Source organism: Myxine glutinosa, chromosome 13 (assembly GCF_964187855.1).
Source record: "Myxine glutinosa chromosome 13, kmMyxGlut1.1, whole genome shotgun sequence".
Taxonomy (NCBI): domain Eukaryota; kingdom Metazoa; phylum Chordata; class Myxini; order Myxiniformes; family Myxinidae; genus Myxine; species Myxine glutinosa.
This window is the reverse complement of record NC_136273.1, coordinates 50,447,417-50,462,767: the sequence shown is the minus strand read 5'-3', so window position 1 is coordinate 50,462,767 and position 15,351 is coordinate 50,447,417. Positions and strand designations below refer to the sequence as shown.

Here is a 15,351-nt window from a genome sequence, read left to right as displayed (position 1 = left end):
ATGGGCCTATCACTTTCACATTGCAGAGAGGTCGGTGGTCTCTCTGTCTTCTTCTACCTCTTTTTTGCTCTTCCCCATGCTTTGTCCCACACTCTCAATTCCCATATATCTGCAGGATGCACACTATCCACCATCAACCCCCTTCTGGTGAAACTCCCAAAATCCAGAATCACCACTCACCTCCACTCATTCGTTCCTTTTTTCCTGCTTGTGGAACCAACTCCCAGCCCATGCTTCCAGGTTTTCCTTCCGGATAATATGTGGCCGTATCCATCCTGTTAATTTCATGCGTGCTCCTTTACCCCTCATTGTTCCCCACATCCCTTATTTGTCCAGGTCTCCCTCTATTTTGTCCCTTAACCCCGCTGTTGGTGTTTTTTTTTTTAAATACTGAATCAAGGCTCGTGAAAGAGCTGACATTTACTTCACAAACAAATCAACCAGACAAACAAAATATATAAAAAGAGGGAGCGGAAGACAAGAGAAGGGGAAGCACACAAACACTTGAGAGCACACAACATTTAAGAGCAGGGAGATGTGTGGGAGAGGGCTTGGGGGGAGGAGGCGTGGGAAGGGGGGGGGGGGGGTTCCCCATCTTGCCACTGTTCTGCTTGTTCTGTTGCATTCTGGTCTGTTCTGTGTTCAAGTTCTTCCACGAGATTTGACTTTGTACACACAAAAATGAAACGTTTTAAAGTCTGCAGAAAAGAAAACCATAAAAAACCATAAAATAAAAAAAATCCGAAGTTATAAACCGCTGTTGATACATTTGGGATACGCTTTCTTTTCGACCACTTTATATAACATGTCAAACTCGTTTTTCGTTTTTATTGTTTGTGTCCTTTATGAAGTCTCTAAAAACAGTACAGTTTCCTGTTTTAACTGTGTTTTCAAAAAAATTTTAACAACAAGACTGTGACACGGACAGACTAAAGCAATTGCTTTACACCTCTGTGCACATGCGCATGAGGGATGACGAGACAGAGTACAATTTTGCCAACCTCAGAGCCAAAGTACTGCTAACCTGCGAGTTTTTGGTAGTGATTCGTGTTCTACAATGTTCAAAATATATAATTCAATTGATATTAAGTACTTCCTCGATCATAGATTAGACAGAATGAAGCAATTGTTTTACCTAGCTTTGCGCATACGTCTGTGGGGCTTCTCTGGTTTTCTTTCTTTTCTCCATAGTCATTGCAATACACACAGTGACACAAAACAGCAGAATGACTCCTTTTCTCTATTCAAACTGGCTGAATGAGTGATTTTTATATTGCAGGCACCTGCAACTCACCACAGGGTGAGTTCAATTCCAAAGTAAAGGAGAATCACCTGCTTGAAATCCAATTATTTCGAATAACTTCTAAAAGGTGCCAATAATATTGTCCGGGCCATTTTAGGATTTCTGTGTGGAATAAGCTAAGATTTAGTAATTTTTTCACCTTCTTTTGTTTTGTTCCACTGCAAACCAAATAAATACATATCAAAAGATTTTTTAATTTCACCAATTTTGTGGAAGAAATGGTGCATTATTTGAAAAAAGTGCCAGGGTGCCAATATTTTCGGCCACGACTGTATGTCCATTGAGGCTGGTAATGACATCAGCATTGTTTTGGAATCTAAGAATTTTTGGGATGAAAAACTTCAACATGATTCTCTTTTGCAACCTTTAATCATCGATGGCCTTCTCAACAAGACTGCATGTGTTGTGTTTGATTGCTGATTGGACACTTACCAATTCCACGCAAGAAGTGCTTTTATTATCATTTCAAGTAAATCATGGCATTCGTCCATAAAAAAAAATTGCACAAGCTATTTGGAACGCAGGATTCCATGAATAGCTGGTCTAGGAGAACTTGTAAGTACAAAGAGGGGCTGAAAAAGTACAAGTAACAGGTAATAGCTTGGGTCATACAAAACTTGGCTTGGGTGTTGATAAGGACTTCTGTAAAGGAACAGTTCTCCCTGGAATTTTTGGCCATGTCAGTGAAGAAATATCTGCAAAAAAACCCCAAAAGACCACAGGGCACAGAAAATTACTTAAAGAACAACGAGGGGGCAGCCAATGTTGAAGCAAGGCCCATTCAAAGGGTGGATGACCCCTGAAACAGGCCTTTAATATTTTGCTCAATAGTTGTCATGACACAAAGTGATCACTTCCCATTATTCACCTATTTGCTTAGCAGGAACCGCTGTAGTGAGCATGAATTTTGAGCAGTGCTTGCCCTTCTTGCGAGCTTCCTTGTGGGCCTTCCAGTTCAGCAGGAATTCTCGGGTTGTTGTTTTTATCTCCTTTCCATCCAAAAGGCCTACATCCACAAGGACAATGTAATTACAAGTACACCACACTCCCGGCAGAAAAGAATACGTCAAAATAAATGTTCAAACAATGTCGAATGACGTTGCATTCATGTTGTCTGTTGGCACGATATAATGGAAACGGAAACCTCAATGTTGAAACAACATCGAGGAGGCTGTGTCGACCCGGTGTCTGCTGCCATTGTGTGGTAAAACCAAACCTGTTAGAGTTCTTCCTCCCTCTCCCCTCTCTTAAACGTATTGGATGGTCAAACCCATGATCCATGTGTGTTCCCTCGTGTTCCACTGATATCCTTACAAACTGCATTACTAACCATTCTTACAGTTTGTGGTTGGGATGAGAATTAAACCCAGCCCAAACAGCTCAAAGATGGCTTTCACAGCCTCTGCAGCATCCCATTGGATTTGTTTTATGTGCAGCATTCTTCTTACTTAATGGTGTGTATTGCTATCATTATAGGTAATTAAAGCAATAATACTTTCAGGAGCATGTGGTTTATAAGTCATGTTATTCATTGTGTGTGCAATGTATACGTGTGTTTGTAATATCTCACCTAACTTTGATGTTGCAGTGATGATCTCATCTTTGAACTTGGCCTGCTGGCATAGTGGGTTCCCTACCAGGTCCAGGCGGCACAGTAAAGGCCAGCAGGCCAGCACAGCAGCCAGATCCTGAGAAAAGGAAAAGCATGGATGAAACCACATTTTCAACGGCCATGATGATTTTTAACCACGAAGTAATTTAAGGTTGGTAATACAAGTCACCAGATGAAGCTAACAGGTTGTATTTTTGAATACAACTTTTCTAGCCTTGATACAAATGCTCATTGTCATTTGGAGGCAATTAAAATGAGGTTGTATTCAGCAGAAGGTGCACCTTGACATTGTGGAGCAGGTTGTTGGTGGTGATGCAGTGGTTGAGCTTTTCAAGACATGCTAGATCCACCAAGTTATCCAGTCGATTCCCGCTTACGTTCACAACACACAAGGACATCTGCACCATCACGGATGCATTCGCCTTTGGCACAATTGACAACGCTGTACATTTCTGGATTGGGATGTCAATCTCACATGCTGAGTGAATATAACTTTGCAGTAACCATGTTGGCTTGGGATAGAAGTCCAATGGACTACCACCAAAAGCTGCTCACTACAAGTGGACTACCATATCTCAATCTGACAGACCCATACCTGAATAACAGTCTCATGATCTAAGTCTCCAGGAGACCCACGAGAATACATTTGTTCCTTAAGGTGGCAACACAATGAGGTGATTCGTCCATGAAAAATAATATCTCAGGAGTGTATTCTTGGGAAATCAACACATTTCTGTAACTTCTACGAGCCAAATGAACAGAGGCTAAGGACAGGATGACCAGCTGTCATGAAAAAAGGACACGAATGCCGATGTAAAGGGGGCTGCTGTAGGCCCCCATGTGGGATGAAGAGGCAGCACCATTTCTGGGAATCTGGGGGTGAAGCCCCTTGAATCTATAAGGTTTTAAGTATTTATATAGGCAACGATGTTTCAGGTATTTAAATATGCCTAATATGGCTTCTGGAGCATGTTATGATCATATGATCATATTGGATGTCCCTGTTCTTTGCTGTTGTACTTGTATGCTTCCCTCTCTCTCCCCATCTTGTCTCCCACTCCCTTTATTATATGTTTTGTGTGTCCGTTTTTTTTGTGTGATTAATGTTAGCTCTTGCACGAGTCTCGATCTTGTATACAAAAAAAAAAAAACTTGTGTATGTTAAGGCCAGTTGGGTCGTGCGAATTTGAATCATGACCGAAATAAGCCAAAATGCTGAGAATGTGGGATAATGACGTCCTGGGGAAGTATGAAATGTGATGCGGGACACTTTAGCACAGAACGGGACGATGCTGTAAAATACAGGACGGCTGGCTGGCTACAGTGGTTGGTGCAATTGCCAGGCATTTCTATCGGAATTTCAACAGACCATAATTTTCCGTGTTCAAAATCATGTGTATTCTTATGTTCAAAATCAAAAATTTATCATACTGTACACCACATTTGCTTTCTTTGTTGGTGGTTGAAAAGCTGACAACTCTACTAAAACATGTGACCCATCCAACTCGAAGGGGCATCAAAGTGTGGATATGATTGTTGATTTTGTGAAGAAGGAAAAAAATGTGGCAACGGATTCTTGTAAATCATGGTCGATTGGCTCACCTAGTACATGTCCAACTCAGCGCCAATTGAGAAACGATATTCATCTATCTTCTATATTTATATATATAAAAGAAAGTTTTTGTTTGTTTAGTTTGTTTGTTTGTTTGTCTGCACGCGCTAATCTCCTGAACGGTGAAAGATAGGAGGAAACCGCTGAAACAAAAAAATGTCGGGACGGGCCCCGGGAAGGTTATAGACTAGGTGGCGAGGCCGGTCGAGGCCTCTTCGGCCGGGCTCGGCCCATTTCGCAATTAAAAGCTGAGCTGAATTATAGTGGTCAATCTTCTATGGCCGCGAGTAAAAGCTGAATTATAGTAGTACATTCAGTCAAAAAGAACCAAAAATGTCGGGACTGGCCCCGGGAAGGTTATAGGCTAGGTGGCGAGGCCGGTCAAGGCTGCCTCGGTCGGGCTGGGCCCATTTCACAATTAAAAGCTGAGCTGAATTATAGTAGTCAATCTTCTACGGCCACGAGTAAAAGCTGAATTATAGTAGTACATTCATTCAAAAAGAACCAAAAATGTCGGGATGGGTCCCGGGAAGGTTATAGGTTAGGTGGCGAGGCCGGTCGAGGCTGCCTCGGTCGGGCTGGGCCCATTTCGCAATTAAAAGCTGAGCTGAATTATAGTAGTCAATCTTCTATGGCCGCAAGTAAAAGCTGAATTATAGTAGTAAATTCATTCAAAAAGAACCCGGGCAACGCCGGGTGCTTTCGGCTAGTTCTAAATAAGTTAACCACGGGCGAGACCCATGTGAGTTGTCTACACTCGATTGTGACAAACGTGAGGTGAGGTTTTGGTGAAGTCAACATTAAGGTAAATTACCTTTGATTCCAATGGAGGAAGTGCTTCTCTGCATGTCTGGCTTGGTTTGCTTTTGATTTGATACAAGAATCGGCCAGTTGCATGTTTAAAATTTTGTGGAAAGCTGGAATTGTCCTTTGACTACAAAAATGTATTGGGATAAAACATTGGAGCAGGTGATGTAGCTTAATTACAAGAATCGGCCATTTGCTCAAGATATGTGGGTAACTAATCCTTGATCATGAAGGTGATTGTCGATCTACATGCAATGTCTGGAACAGATATAACAATGTATGGAATCAACTTAATGTTGATAGAAGTATGCTAACCGCCATAGGAAGCAAGAAGCAGACGTTTCTGGCTTTGACCCTTCATCAAAACAAAATAAGGGGCCAATGCCCCTTTTGCTCTGATGGAGGGTTAACACATAAAACATCAGCTTCTTGCTTTCCACAGCAGTTAGCATACTTCAATCAATGTTCTCATGATTTCATCCATTAGTATAATCCTTAAACAGGTTAAACACCACATAAAATGTCCCACAACAATGACTGAGTGTAAGTGAGCGGCCAATCTGGTGCAAAGTCAGATCATCTATAACCACTTAACCGATACCCCATAACACGTTTAAACCTCACACATTTGTGAAGGATGTTCCATTGTTTGGACCAAAATACATTATGGAGAATTGAATATCGGAAATGTGGTACAATGGGTGCATGCTTGCCCATGTGAAAGCTTACAGCAACAGCCTGCAGAGAGCGAGGCTCAAATAAGAGCTTCTCTCCTGGTGCCAAGTGTTGGTTTTCTACATGCAGTTCCTGGAGGTACTTCAAACCATTCAAATCTTCCACCACTGAGATGAAATTTCCTCCGAGATACCTTTGGAGTAAAGCAAGCAAGAAAATGCAGGCATGGATTGTTATTGCGCATGCGTTCACTGGCACACGATGAACCAATTAACCAGGTGGATCGTATAAGCAAGTGGACGACATCAAGATTCAACAGAAATAATGGATAGTCAGGTTCACTATGTTAACAAATATAATTTCGTTCAAATTTTTTGGAGATTAGCAAAACTATACATTTTTGGAATATTCAGAGCATGAGGAATCCAAAATTTAATGTTTACATTTGCGTAGACACCTTTGCGAAAATGACACTCAGGACAGTGATGAAGATAGTCAGGTTCACTTTGTTAACAAATATAATTTCTTTCAAAATTTTGGGATTAGCAAACCTGTACATTTTTGGAATCTTCAGAGCACGGAGAATCTGAAAATCAATGTTGGCATTTGCACAGACACCTGCATGGCCGCCATTTTGGATTTTGAAAATGGCCGCCATAAAATACATATTTTGCGCGATCTCGGCTTCTAGTCAACCCAGAGACTTAATTAAATATGCTAATCCTATGTTTTCTGGGTCAAGGAATCCAATAAAGGCCTCAAAATAGTGCTCAGGATTATAGAAAAGCAACAAACAAAGGTAATTGAAAACCATTGTCTTTATATTTGTGATATAACTGTATTACATAATACATGATATTGCAAGTCCTTTGAAGTTATAGGTTGTTATAGGAAGTTATAGGTAGTATCAGATTGAACTATAAGTCCTATACACAGGATCTACGAGGTCTATACCGTTCAGGAATATGCTTTTACACATCTTCATCACTGTACTGAGTGTCATTTTCGCAAAGGTGTCTACGCAAATGTAAACATTAATTTTTGGATTCCTCGTGCTCTGAATATTCCAAAAATGTATAGTTTTGCTAATCTCCAAAAATTTTGAACGAAAAAACATAGTGAACCTGACTAAGAGGCAAGAATATGTTTCAAATGTGAACCAAAAAGAATGAAACGGAGATAAATTTGTCATCCGTAACACACTTCTTTCGTATGCAGTACGTCTGGTGGTTGCATCATTTGCTATGGGGGCGGGAGGGGGGGGGGCTTTTCCGTTGATGCGGTGCTTCCTGTAAGTTGGAGCAGCGATTCGGAATTTAGCCATGGTGCTGGTGATAGATCGTCTATTCTTAATGAAGGATACCGTACGATCTATAACTTCCATCAACTAATACTAGCAGACAGAACACCCAGTTTTATGTCGCTCTCAGGGACGGCGCACACATTGATGCCTCCCCTGCCTACAAAATACCAGGATGATAGTTTATAGCTGGGCTGAGATTCAAACCCAGGTGAGACCGCTCAGAGACAAATGTGCATACCTCTAGGACACCCTGCCTATAGGTATGCTCCTGTACAACACTATCTTTGCTTTTCAACCTTGTATACAAGAGCCTCTTGTGAAGACACATGGACATGCCCCGTCACTTAATAGGGCGTCAGGCCACCACGTGCGGCCAGTACGGCCTGGATGCACCGTGGCATTGAGTCCACCAGCATGTGGAATTCTGCAGGAAGGATACAGCACCATTCTTACATGAGAAAGTCAATCAACTCACACCTGTTTGATGGAGGTGGAAAATGCTGTCTCAGGCATCGTTCCAGAATATCCCATAAATGATCGATTGGGTTCAGATCTGGTGACTGAGAAGGCCATGACATATGGATAACATTGGGGGGAGGGGTGGGTCTACTCTTACAGACATGCTCGCCATAATTTTAGACAACTAGGCCTGTGCAGCATTTTTATACATTACCCTAAGCCTGGTGTTGGTGTTGGGCTAGCGGCTAGGGTGCCGGCTTAGGATCCGAGGATCCCGAGTTCGAATCCCAGTCGATTGCTGAATTAACACCAGGGGGGTTGACTCAGCCTGTCATCCTTCCGAGGTCGGCAAATTGAGTACCAGTTCACTGGTAATTCCCTGTTTGTCGTTAAAGGCGGCAAAAAGGGTTGGCGTCAGGAAGGGCATCCGGCCGTAAAACATTGCTTCAAAAAGGGGACCAAAAAACAACAACAACCACGGTTCCCGAAAAAGGCCAACCCCCGCTTGCGGGGAAAAATGGCCTCTAAAGGTGGTTATTTATACCCTAAGCATGCTGGGAAGTTATTTACTTCATTAATACATGGGCCACACCTGTGTGGAAGCCGTTGCTTGGTGTCCCTCATTTATCCAGGTGTTTCAATTTTTTTTTCCATTACCTGTAGATCATTAAACAGTTACTAAAATTCCAAATGCCAAATCTGATCAACAAGGAATCGGATTGTGTCAGGTGTCATCTCCATCCAAGAAGTTCACTGCCAAGGGTCTCCGAACCGGTCGTCTGGTCGCTCGCCTCAAACATTCGGCAAAGTTGAGTACATACAGTTCACCTACCTGTATGTTGGCCACCCAAGTATTCATTATTGGTCTATTTCGAGCTCTCTTGCATTCAACCTTGCCTTCCAGCAACTCCTTCTGCAAATAGTCATGACGAAGGATATGGCCAACAGATTGAATAACATTTGGAGGCGTGCAGCCAACTCACAGTTTGGTGAGGTTGTGAAGGTTTGCAAGGTTCTCCATCCGATATAGCTGGTTATTTTGTCGGTAGAGGTGTGTCAGCTGTGAGGCAAAGCTAAACCTTGGCAACTTTCTCAACCGGTTGTCATACAGGTAAACCACAGAGAGGCTGTGACACGCAGATAGACCATCCTAGCAAGGAAGACAAATTAATTTGAGACAAACCACACATTATTACATCCAAAATGCATAAATATTGTTACGGACACGACTTATTAAGATGTTATGCTGGGCCGAGCGGAATGGCCGCCGTGTTCGCACAAGTTACCCGATTATACTCGAACGTTGGCCGAATCGCGCTACGCTAGATCAATGAAGGAAAGGACACAACGGCTGGGTTAAATGACACGACACCAGGGGTACAGTTCTCAAGACCTCCGGAGGAGGATATAATATGGGGTATGCAGAACGTTTAGATTACACGGCACAAGAGGTACAGCACAGAAAGGTGGGCACTTAAACACGGTCTTATCTTAGCCCCGACAGACCACAGACAAACGGGACAAGACTGACTCACACAGGGATTGATGGCAGGGGAGGGCAGGCAGTCGATGGCTCAAGGTGCACCTTGGCTCAGGGGCAGAATCGACTCGGTCCGGTCCAGAGATGCGGGAGGTATCTCTCAGCGCTAGGAGGTGGCGTCCTTTCTTCCTCGTAGCTGAGGCGCATCTGACGTCACCTCCGTCTTCCTGCGCATATCCAGCGGGGAGTGACACGCCCTCGGCTCGTTAGCTCCGCCCCAGATGGAATCGGTCCGCCGCTTCTTATTGGGTGCGGGGGGTTACCGGGCTCCGCCCTTGACGAGGAGCTGACAGTGAGCTCCTGCGTGGTAACCCCGTCGGAGCACATGGTCAATGGCGGCTAACCAAGCCGGAGTGAGGACGCGCACTCCCCGCGCCGCTGTTGTTGTTGTTGGTGTTGTTGTTTCATGAGGAAGAGATGCGGGGAGGTATTGGGAGGTCCTAAACTTACTACTGGTGCCATACAATCACATTCTGGTGCAACGAAGAGTCAGAATTAATGGAAACGAGTCCTTAACTGACATAGACTAAGAATAACTAGCAAGATGTCCTATAGTTGTCTACGTGAGATGCGGTGAACCTGGGCACGACATTTAATGGGGGAAAAAGGGGAAGGTCGGGGCTACAGAGTGTTGTTTACAGACAATGGGACTAGGGAATGGGTGATTGGGGATAGTTGGGGAGTATTGGGGAAATAGGGGAATATTTACAAGCGGATATGGATGGAGGCCAAATCCCATATCCGCAACATTGCACCCTTCTCTACCTCGGGGCGTCCCGACCCGATAAATTTTTACCTACGTTAGTGTGGCACTCAGATGTAGTTCCCTCTACTATTAACTCAACCCTGAGTGCAACAGTTTTACAGATGTTCACAAATGAGTAAATATGTCCCCCTGCGACGTTGCACCCTTCTCCTCACAGAAACACACCCACAGGATAACCGAATCGCGGAAAGAATTCTCAAACTAAACATACAGCCGGTAGGGAGCATTATTTACAATTGACGCTACTTTATTTACAAGACTAACCCAGGACCTGTGATTGTTCTTTCTGGGGGGGAGACAGTCTGCTCTGCATCAATGCACCATTAAAGCACCCAAAAACGCACCAAAGCACCCTCAAGCACCAATCGGTGCAGTCACCATTGTTCATGAAAATAAAAACAACAACCCCTAACCCTGCAGGTGTCTCTTGCTCTTCGGCTCCCTCTGCTGGCTATTACTTTCTTCCAGATGTTGTCATTTCCTTTCATTTTCTTACTGGCGGCCTATTTGAGCATAAAATGAAATGCACCCAACGTGTCCATTTTTATTTATTTTTTATTTATGGCCCACAGGGCCGACTACGTGTGGTTCACCTGTGGCCAAGGTCCGCCAGCAAGATTTCGGGCCCTCATGGCCGGTTCCAGCAGAGGGGCCATGCCCCAACCCATGGGGTCCATCAGTGGTGCTCGGCCACAGGCATGTGGTCCATAATGTGGTGCATCGATGCAGACAGCTGGTTCTGAGAGTGCCGGGCGCACAATGGCCGACTCACGCACGCTCCCCTCGGCACCCAATGGCGCACAGGTCATGTGGGAGACAAAAGGGGAAAGACAATGAGCGAGGGGTAAGGTCACCAGGGTACACATCAATAAGGCAATGCAAGGCGAAATGCGTACGGAGGGCGAAGTGAGAAAGCTCGTCCCTACCGTACGTCACCCCCCTGTCACCTACCCTACCCTTGCCCTTACCCCATATGTATAAAAATCTACACATTTACAAATTCGTCACTACTGTCACGTCTTCCCCATATTTCCCCAATACCAAATTCGTCTCCACAATCCCTCTATCCAAAATTTGCCATCACCAAATTCATCATCAATCCTCATAAGGAGGAAGAGATGGAACAACAAAACACAATGTCACACCCACGTCATGATGCGTCTCACATTCCAAACATCTGCACAATAAAATAACAAAACATGGCATGGTGTGGAGGTACGTCATCTCAGGTGAGTGCATGTAGATGGTGCGAGGAGACTTCAATCCTAACTATCTATCTATAATTCCAGCAATCTCTGTGTGTCTGTCTGTGTGTCTGTGTGTCTGTGTGTCTGTGTGTCTGTGTGTTTGTCTGTGACCGCTGTTTCTCGACAACCACGGGTCCGATATACTTGAAACTTGCCAGGTATATTGCTGGGGACCCGAGGATGTGCCTTTTCAAGGTTTGTAATTAATCGGACAAGTACCTACCGAGCTATGTCCAAAAAACGCTTCAACCAATCAGAGAGCAGCGAGCTATCACGTGTGCCGAACCGTTAATGCAATGCAAGCGTTAATGCGTTAATGCACGGCTTTTCTTTTTTTCCCTCTTCTCTTTCTACTTTTCCTTGCGATTAAATTGCAAACAGCCAAAATACGTTGGCGCTAATTGAATAATTGGCCATTAACACTAAAATAATCGTAACTGCGATATGCCAACTTCCGGACAGTGCAGCCTTCCATGTTGTTGTTGTTTGCAGCAGCTGTTTGCAGCAAGGCAAGGCTTTTCAACTATGTTGCCGTTAAACTATGTTTTAAAACGAATTCAAACTGCGATTAAATTAAAACGATTCATCCTAACTGCGATTTGCGAACTTCCGGACAGTGACGACTTATCTTCCGGCAGCCAATCACAGAACGCTCTGTTGCGTAGGCGTGGCCGATGTGAGACGAGCGGAGCTGAGCGCGTTACGAGCTGACCGCCATTACGGTACGTAATTCGATTTCTTATGCGCATTATTTCTCCCAATTCAGTCAGAGCGAAGGGCGGAAGCGAAGAGCGTTGCTTTTTTTGTTTACGGGCGTACGGGCGGGGTAGAGCGTACGGGTAGCGTTTTTTTTTTTTTTTGGCCACGGAACGGGCACCCACGTACGGGCAATGCCCTAGTCCTCTAAATGACATTAACACACTTTACACTACCCGGGGTCTTTCCCTGCCAATCCATTGGCCAACTTACTCTATGGGTTCTAAAAACCAATTCCCATTGACCAAACTGTGGTGCCTCTCAATTTGGGGTCTCACTCCCCCGATTCATCTCCCGGTGCCCTCGCACAATTTCTGGGCCGCGACGTGTAGCTCTCCCAGCAGGTCTACCCACCTGCACACCCCCACCACTGCAGTTGCCTCCGAGCTTACCTGCTCCTTACCCTAACCTAACTACCTGGGGAAGGCCCTCTGGCGCTCTCCCGACTCGGTGCCCTCTCTGGCACTGGGCTACCCGGGTCCGTCCTCCGAATCCTCGGGCCCCACTGACACTAACGGCTCCCAGAGCCCACCTGCGGCCTCACCTGGCCGACATCCTCACAGTGGTGGAGTGCCCAACCAACTACACACACTAACAGGCTACACGCCCAGCCATTTCCACAACACTAATGCACCCATCCACAATACCATTCTGCAACCGCACCACAAATGCCAATATCCAACCACAATTTACCTATACCCTCTACCTAACACTTACACTACCCGCCCCGGGTACTCGTGAAAGGGGTCCACTCTTCCCCCATCCACACCTTCGCACCATGCACACCACCCCGTACCACTTACTCCAACTCTCTCCACACCACTCATTCTCTGCTCCATATATTCCACACACCTGTACTTGCACACCTGTGCTCTCACACCTGGTGCCACCTGCACCCTTCTCTCCCCAAGCGCATTCGCGCTGATCCACAACACTCACTACTCACACACTGCTCCACACACCTGTCCAGTTCTCACACACACGGCATCATCTCATCTAACTACTCCCCTCTGAAACTCGCGCTTCCCAGTCGTCCCTTTAAACTATTGCGCTCCCTCGTCATTATAATCCACACTAATCTACCTGCGTCCCCACTACAGGTATCAAGTCTCCTACTTAAATCTTGTCACCTGATGTCATCTTCTAGGGCCCTATCAATATCCTAACCCACCCGGGCTAGTTTTCACTGCCATACACCCCATAAACTATAGCGCATTTGCCCCACCTTTGTGAGGGATGACAGAGTTGCCATCCCACCACATCGGGCATCTCCCACTACCAATTTTGCACATCAAATTTCAACAAATCAAAAATTTGCCAATCACTACTCATCATCTGCCAATCATTACTGCCAATCCTTTGCCAATCATCAAATTTTGTTTTTCTAATTTCGGGGCCAAAACACTATCCTCATCACCCGTCTACTTATTAGATCCTCTCGGTGCGCCGTGACATCATTAAACTCGGTTCGTAAAGCCGAGCAATGAATTCGGGTGGTTTGGTCGCCTGCAGGTTGAATCCGTCCGGCCTTCGGTTCAAGGGAGGTGGTTTGGTTGGACCGAGGCTCCACGCACCATCTCGGCGCGGCACCTTGCGGTCCCGGGCCCGATGGCTCAATCTCCCTCGGTCGGAACCCCGTCCCCACGAGGGGGCACCGTTCCGCTTCCTCCCACTCGCCCTCGAACCGGACCGGTCGCCTCGCCCGACAAAGCCCGGACTCGACCGTGCGGGGCGGGGCCAAGCCCGAATCGGCAACGACGCTTCGAAGAGAAGCGACGCAGCATCGATCCGCGCCGGGCCCTGCATCCAACAAATCACACCGCGCCCCGAGTGCTCGCATCGGCTATCCGTCGCCCTAACCACTACCCCGGTTACCGTCGATGCTTTACTTGCATGCTCACAAGCATACGCTACCCCTTTCACCCTCACAAAACCTGGCGTTCCAACGCCGTCCGTACATTCCACCAACGCTCTCTCTGTTACACACCACACCTCTCGCGCACACTCTTGCGCACACTTCGGTCCACACCTCTCCTCCGTTACGTCCTCCGTAACACTCACCATGGGCGTGCACTCCGTATTGCTCTCACTCCCTGTGTCACACCCCGTACACACCGACGTGCATTCTCGCTCGCACTCGGTTTCACTCCCACACTTTATAACACACCCACTCGCCGACGCACACTTTTTCCTCCCACGCGTGCCATTTCCACTCACACGGGACCCTTCACCAACGCCCGGATGCCTCCTCGATCCCAAGCGCGCGAAAATTCTTTTGTCGCCAAACATCCTCTTACAAAATCTCCCAGCACAATACACAACAGCACGTCTCACCTTCGGGGTTCTTCTTCCTCCCTGCACCAAAACCTGCAAACTTCCATTTGGATTAGCGAGTACAGCATCAGGATGTGCATTTAGACTTTGAGCAATTTCCATTCCTTCCTCCGATTGTTGCTCTTTTAACTTTAAGTCCCCGGTCTCTCCAATTTCAACTATACCCATAATTTCTTTGTTCACCTCGACGACCGTTGGCTTTAATAAAACACCCTCTACCTTATCGGTCGCCGGCTTTTCCAAACCCCGTGTCGCGATTTCTACCCCCGTCATTGTACCCGTGCTTTCCTCCGCTTCGCTCAACCAGCGCTTTTCGACCCGCTTTACCTCCTCGTGCACCCCTGGGACCCTTTCGGCCAACTTGCGGTCTCTGTCCCTCTGCTCCCTTGCCTCTCTATCGGCCCTCATTCCGTTCGTTGTTGCTTCAATTTTGTTTAACAATCGCTCACTGTTCCGGTTCAAAAGGGCTTCCATTTCAGCCATAAATAATTGCATGTCTTCCACCGTTGGTACAAAGGGCGCGGCAAAATTTGGTGCCGCTGTAACCACGTGCGCGAGAGCGCCATTTTGTGCACCTGATACCTCCTCAACCACACCTTCTTTACTCTCCTCCACCATTTTCCCCACTTCTTCCCTGGGGTCCTGGGTCGATTCTACCCCACTCTCCTCTACCGGAACCCAGCCGTCTTGATCCGCCATAGCGCGACTTTCAAAATTCGGGTTTTTATTTTTTTTTGTAAAACAATCAAATTTCGCCGTTATAATTTCGAGCGCGTGAAACGCGCTCCGGGACCGATCCCACTTCCCGACACCAATTGTTACTCTAATAGTACAATTGGTGTTCCAAAATTTGGGCCTAACAAATTTAGTCCCAGGTCCGAATCCCACTCCTGACACCAATTGTTACGGACACGACTTATTAAGATGTTATGCTGGG

The 15,351-nt window shown here is 46.0% G+C and overlaps 1 protein-coding gene across 7 annotated transcripts in view; it reads right to left on the bottom strand.

Annotated features, from left to right (window-relative positions):
- Positions 1 to 1,653: 1,653 nt before the first annotated feature.
- PPP1R42 (protein phosphatase 1 regulatory subunit 42) overlaps positions 1,654 to 15,351 on the bottom strand; it is a 17,091-nt gene continuing 3,393 nt past the window's right edge. For 4 of the 7 annotated variants that reach the window (XM_078767442.1, XM_068134403.2, XM_068134400.2 and 1 more), the window contains 6 exons: positions 8,755 to 8,921; positions 6,064 to 6,202; positions 3,197 to 3,337; positions 2,874 to 2,991; positions 2,172 to 2,309; positions 1,654 to 1,998 (listed from right to left, as the gene is read on the bottom strand). In XM_078767442.1, the coding sequence (XP_078623568.1) occupies positions 1,910 to 1,998; positions 2,172 to 2,309; positions 2,874 to 2,991; positions 3,197 to 3,337; positions 6,064 to 6,202; positions 8,755 to 8,921 (792 nt within the window). In that variant the 3' untranslated portion in view covers positions 1,654 to 1,909. The remainder of the gene's footprint in view (positions 1,999 to 2,171; positions 2,310 to 2,873; positions 2,992 to 3,196; positions 3,338 to 6,063; positions 6,203 to 8,754; positions 8,922 to 15,351) is intronic. The other 3 variants (XM_078767443.1, XM_068134404.2, XM_068134402.2) reach the window with 1 other exon arrangement.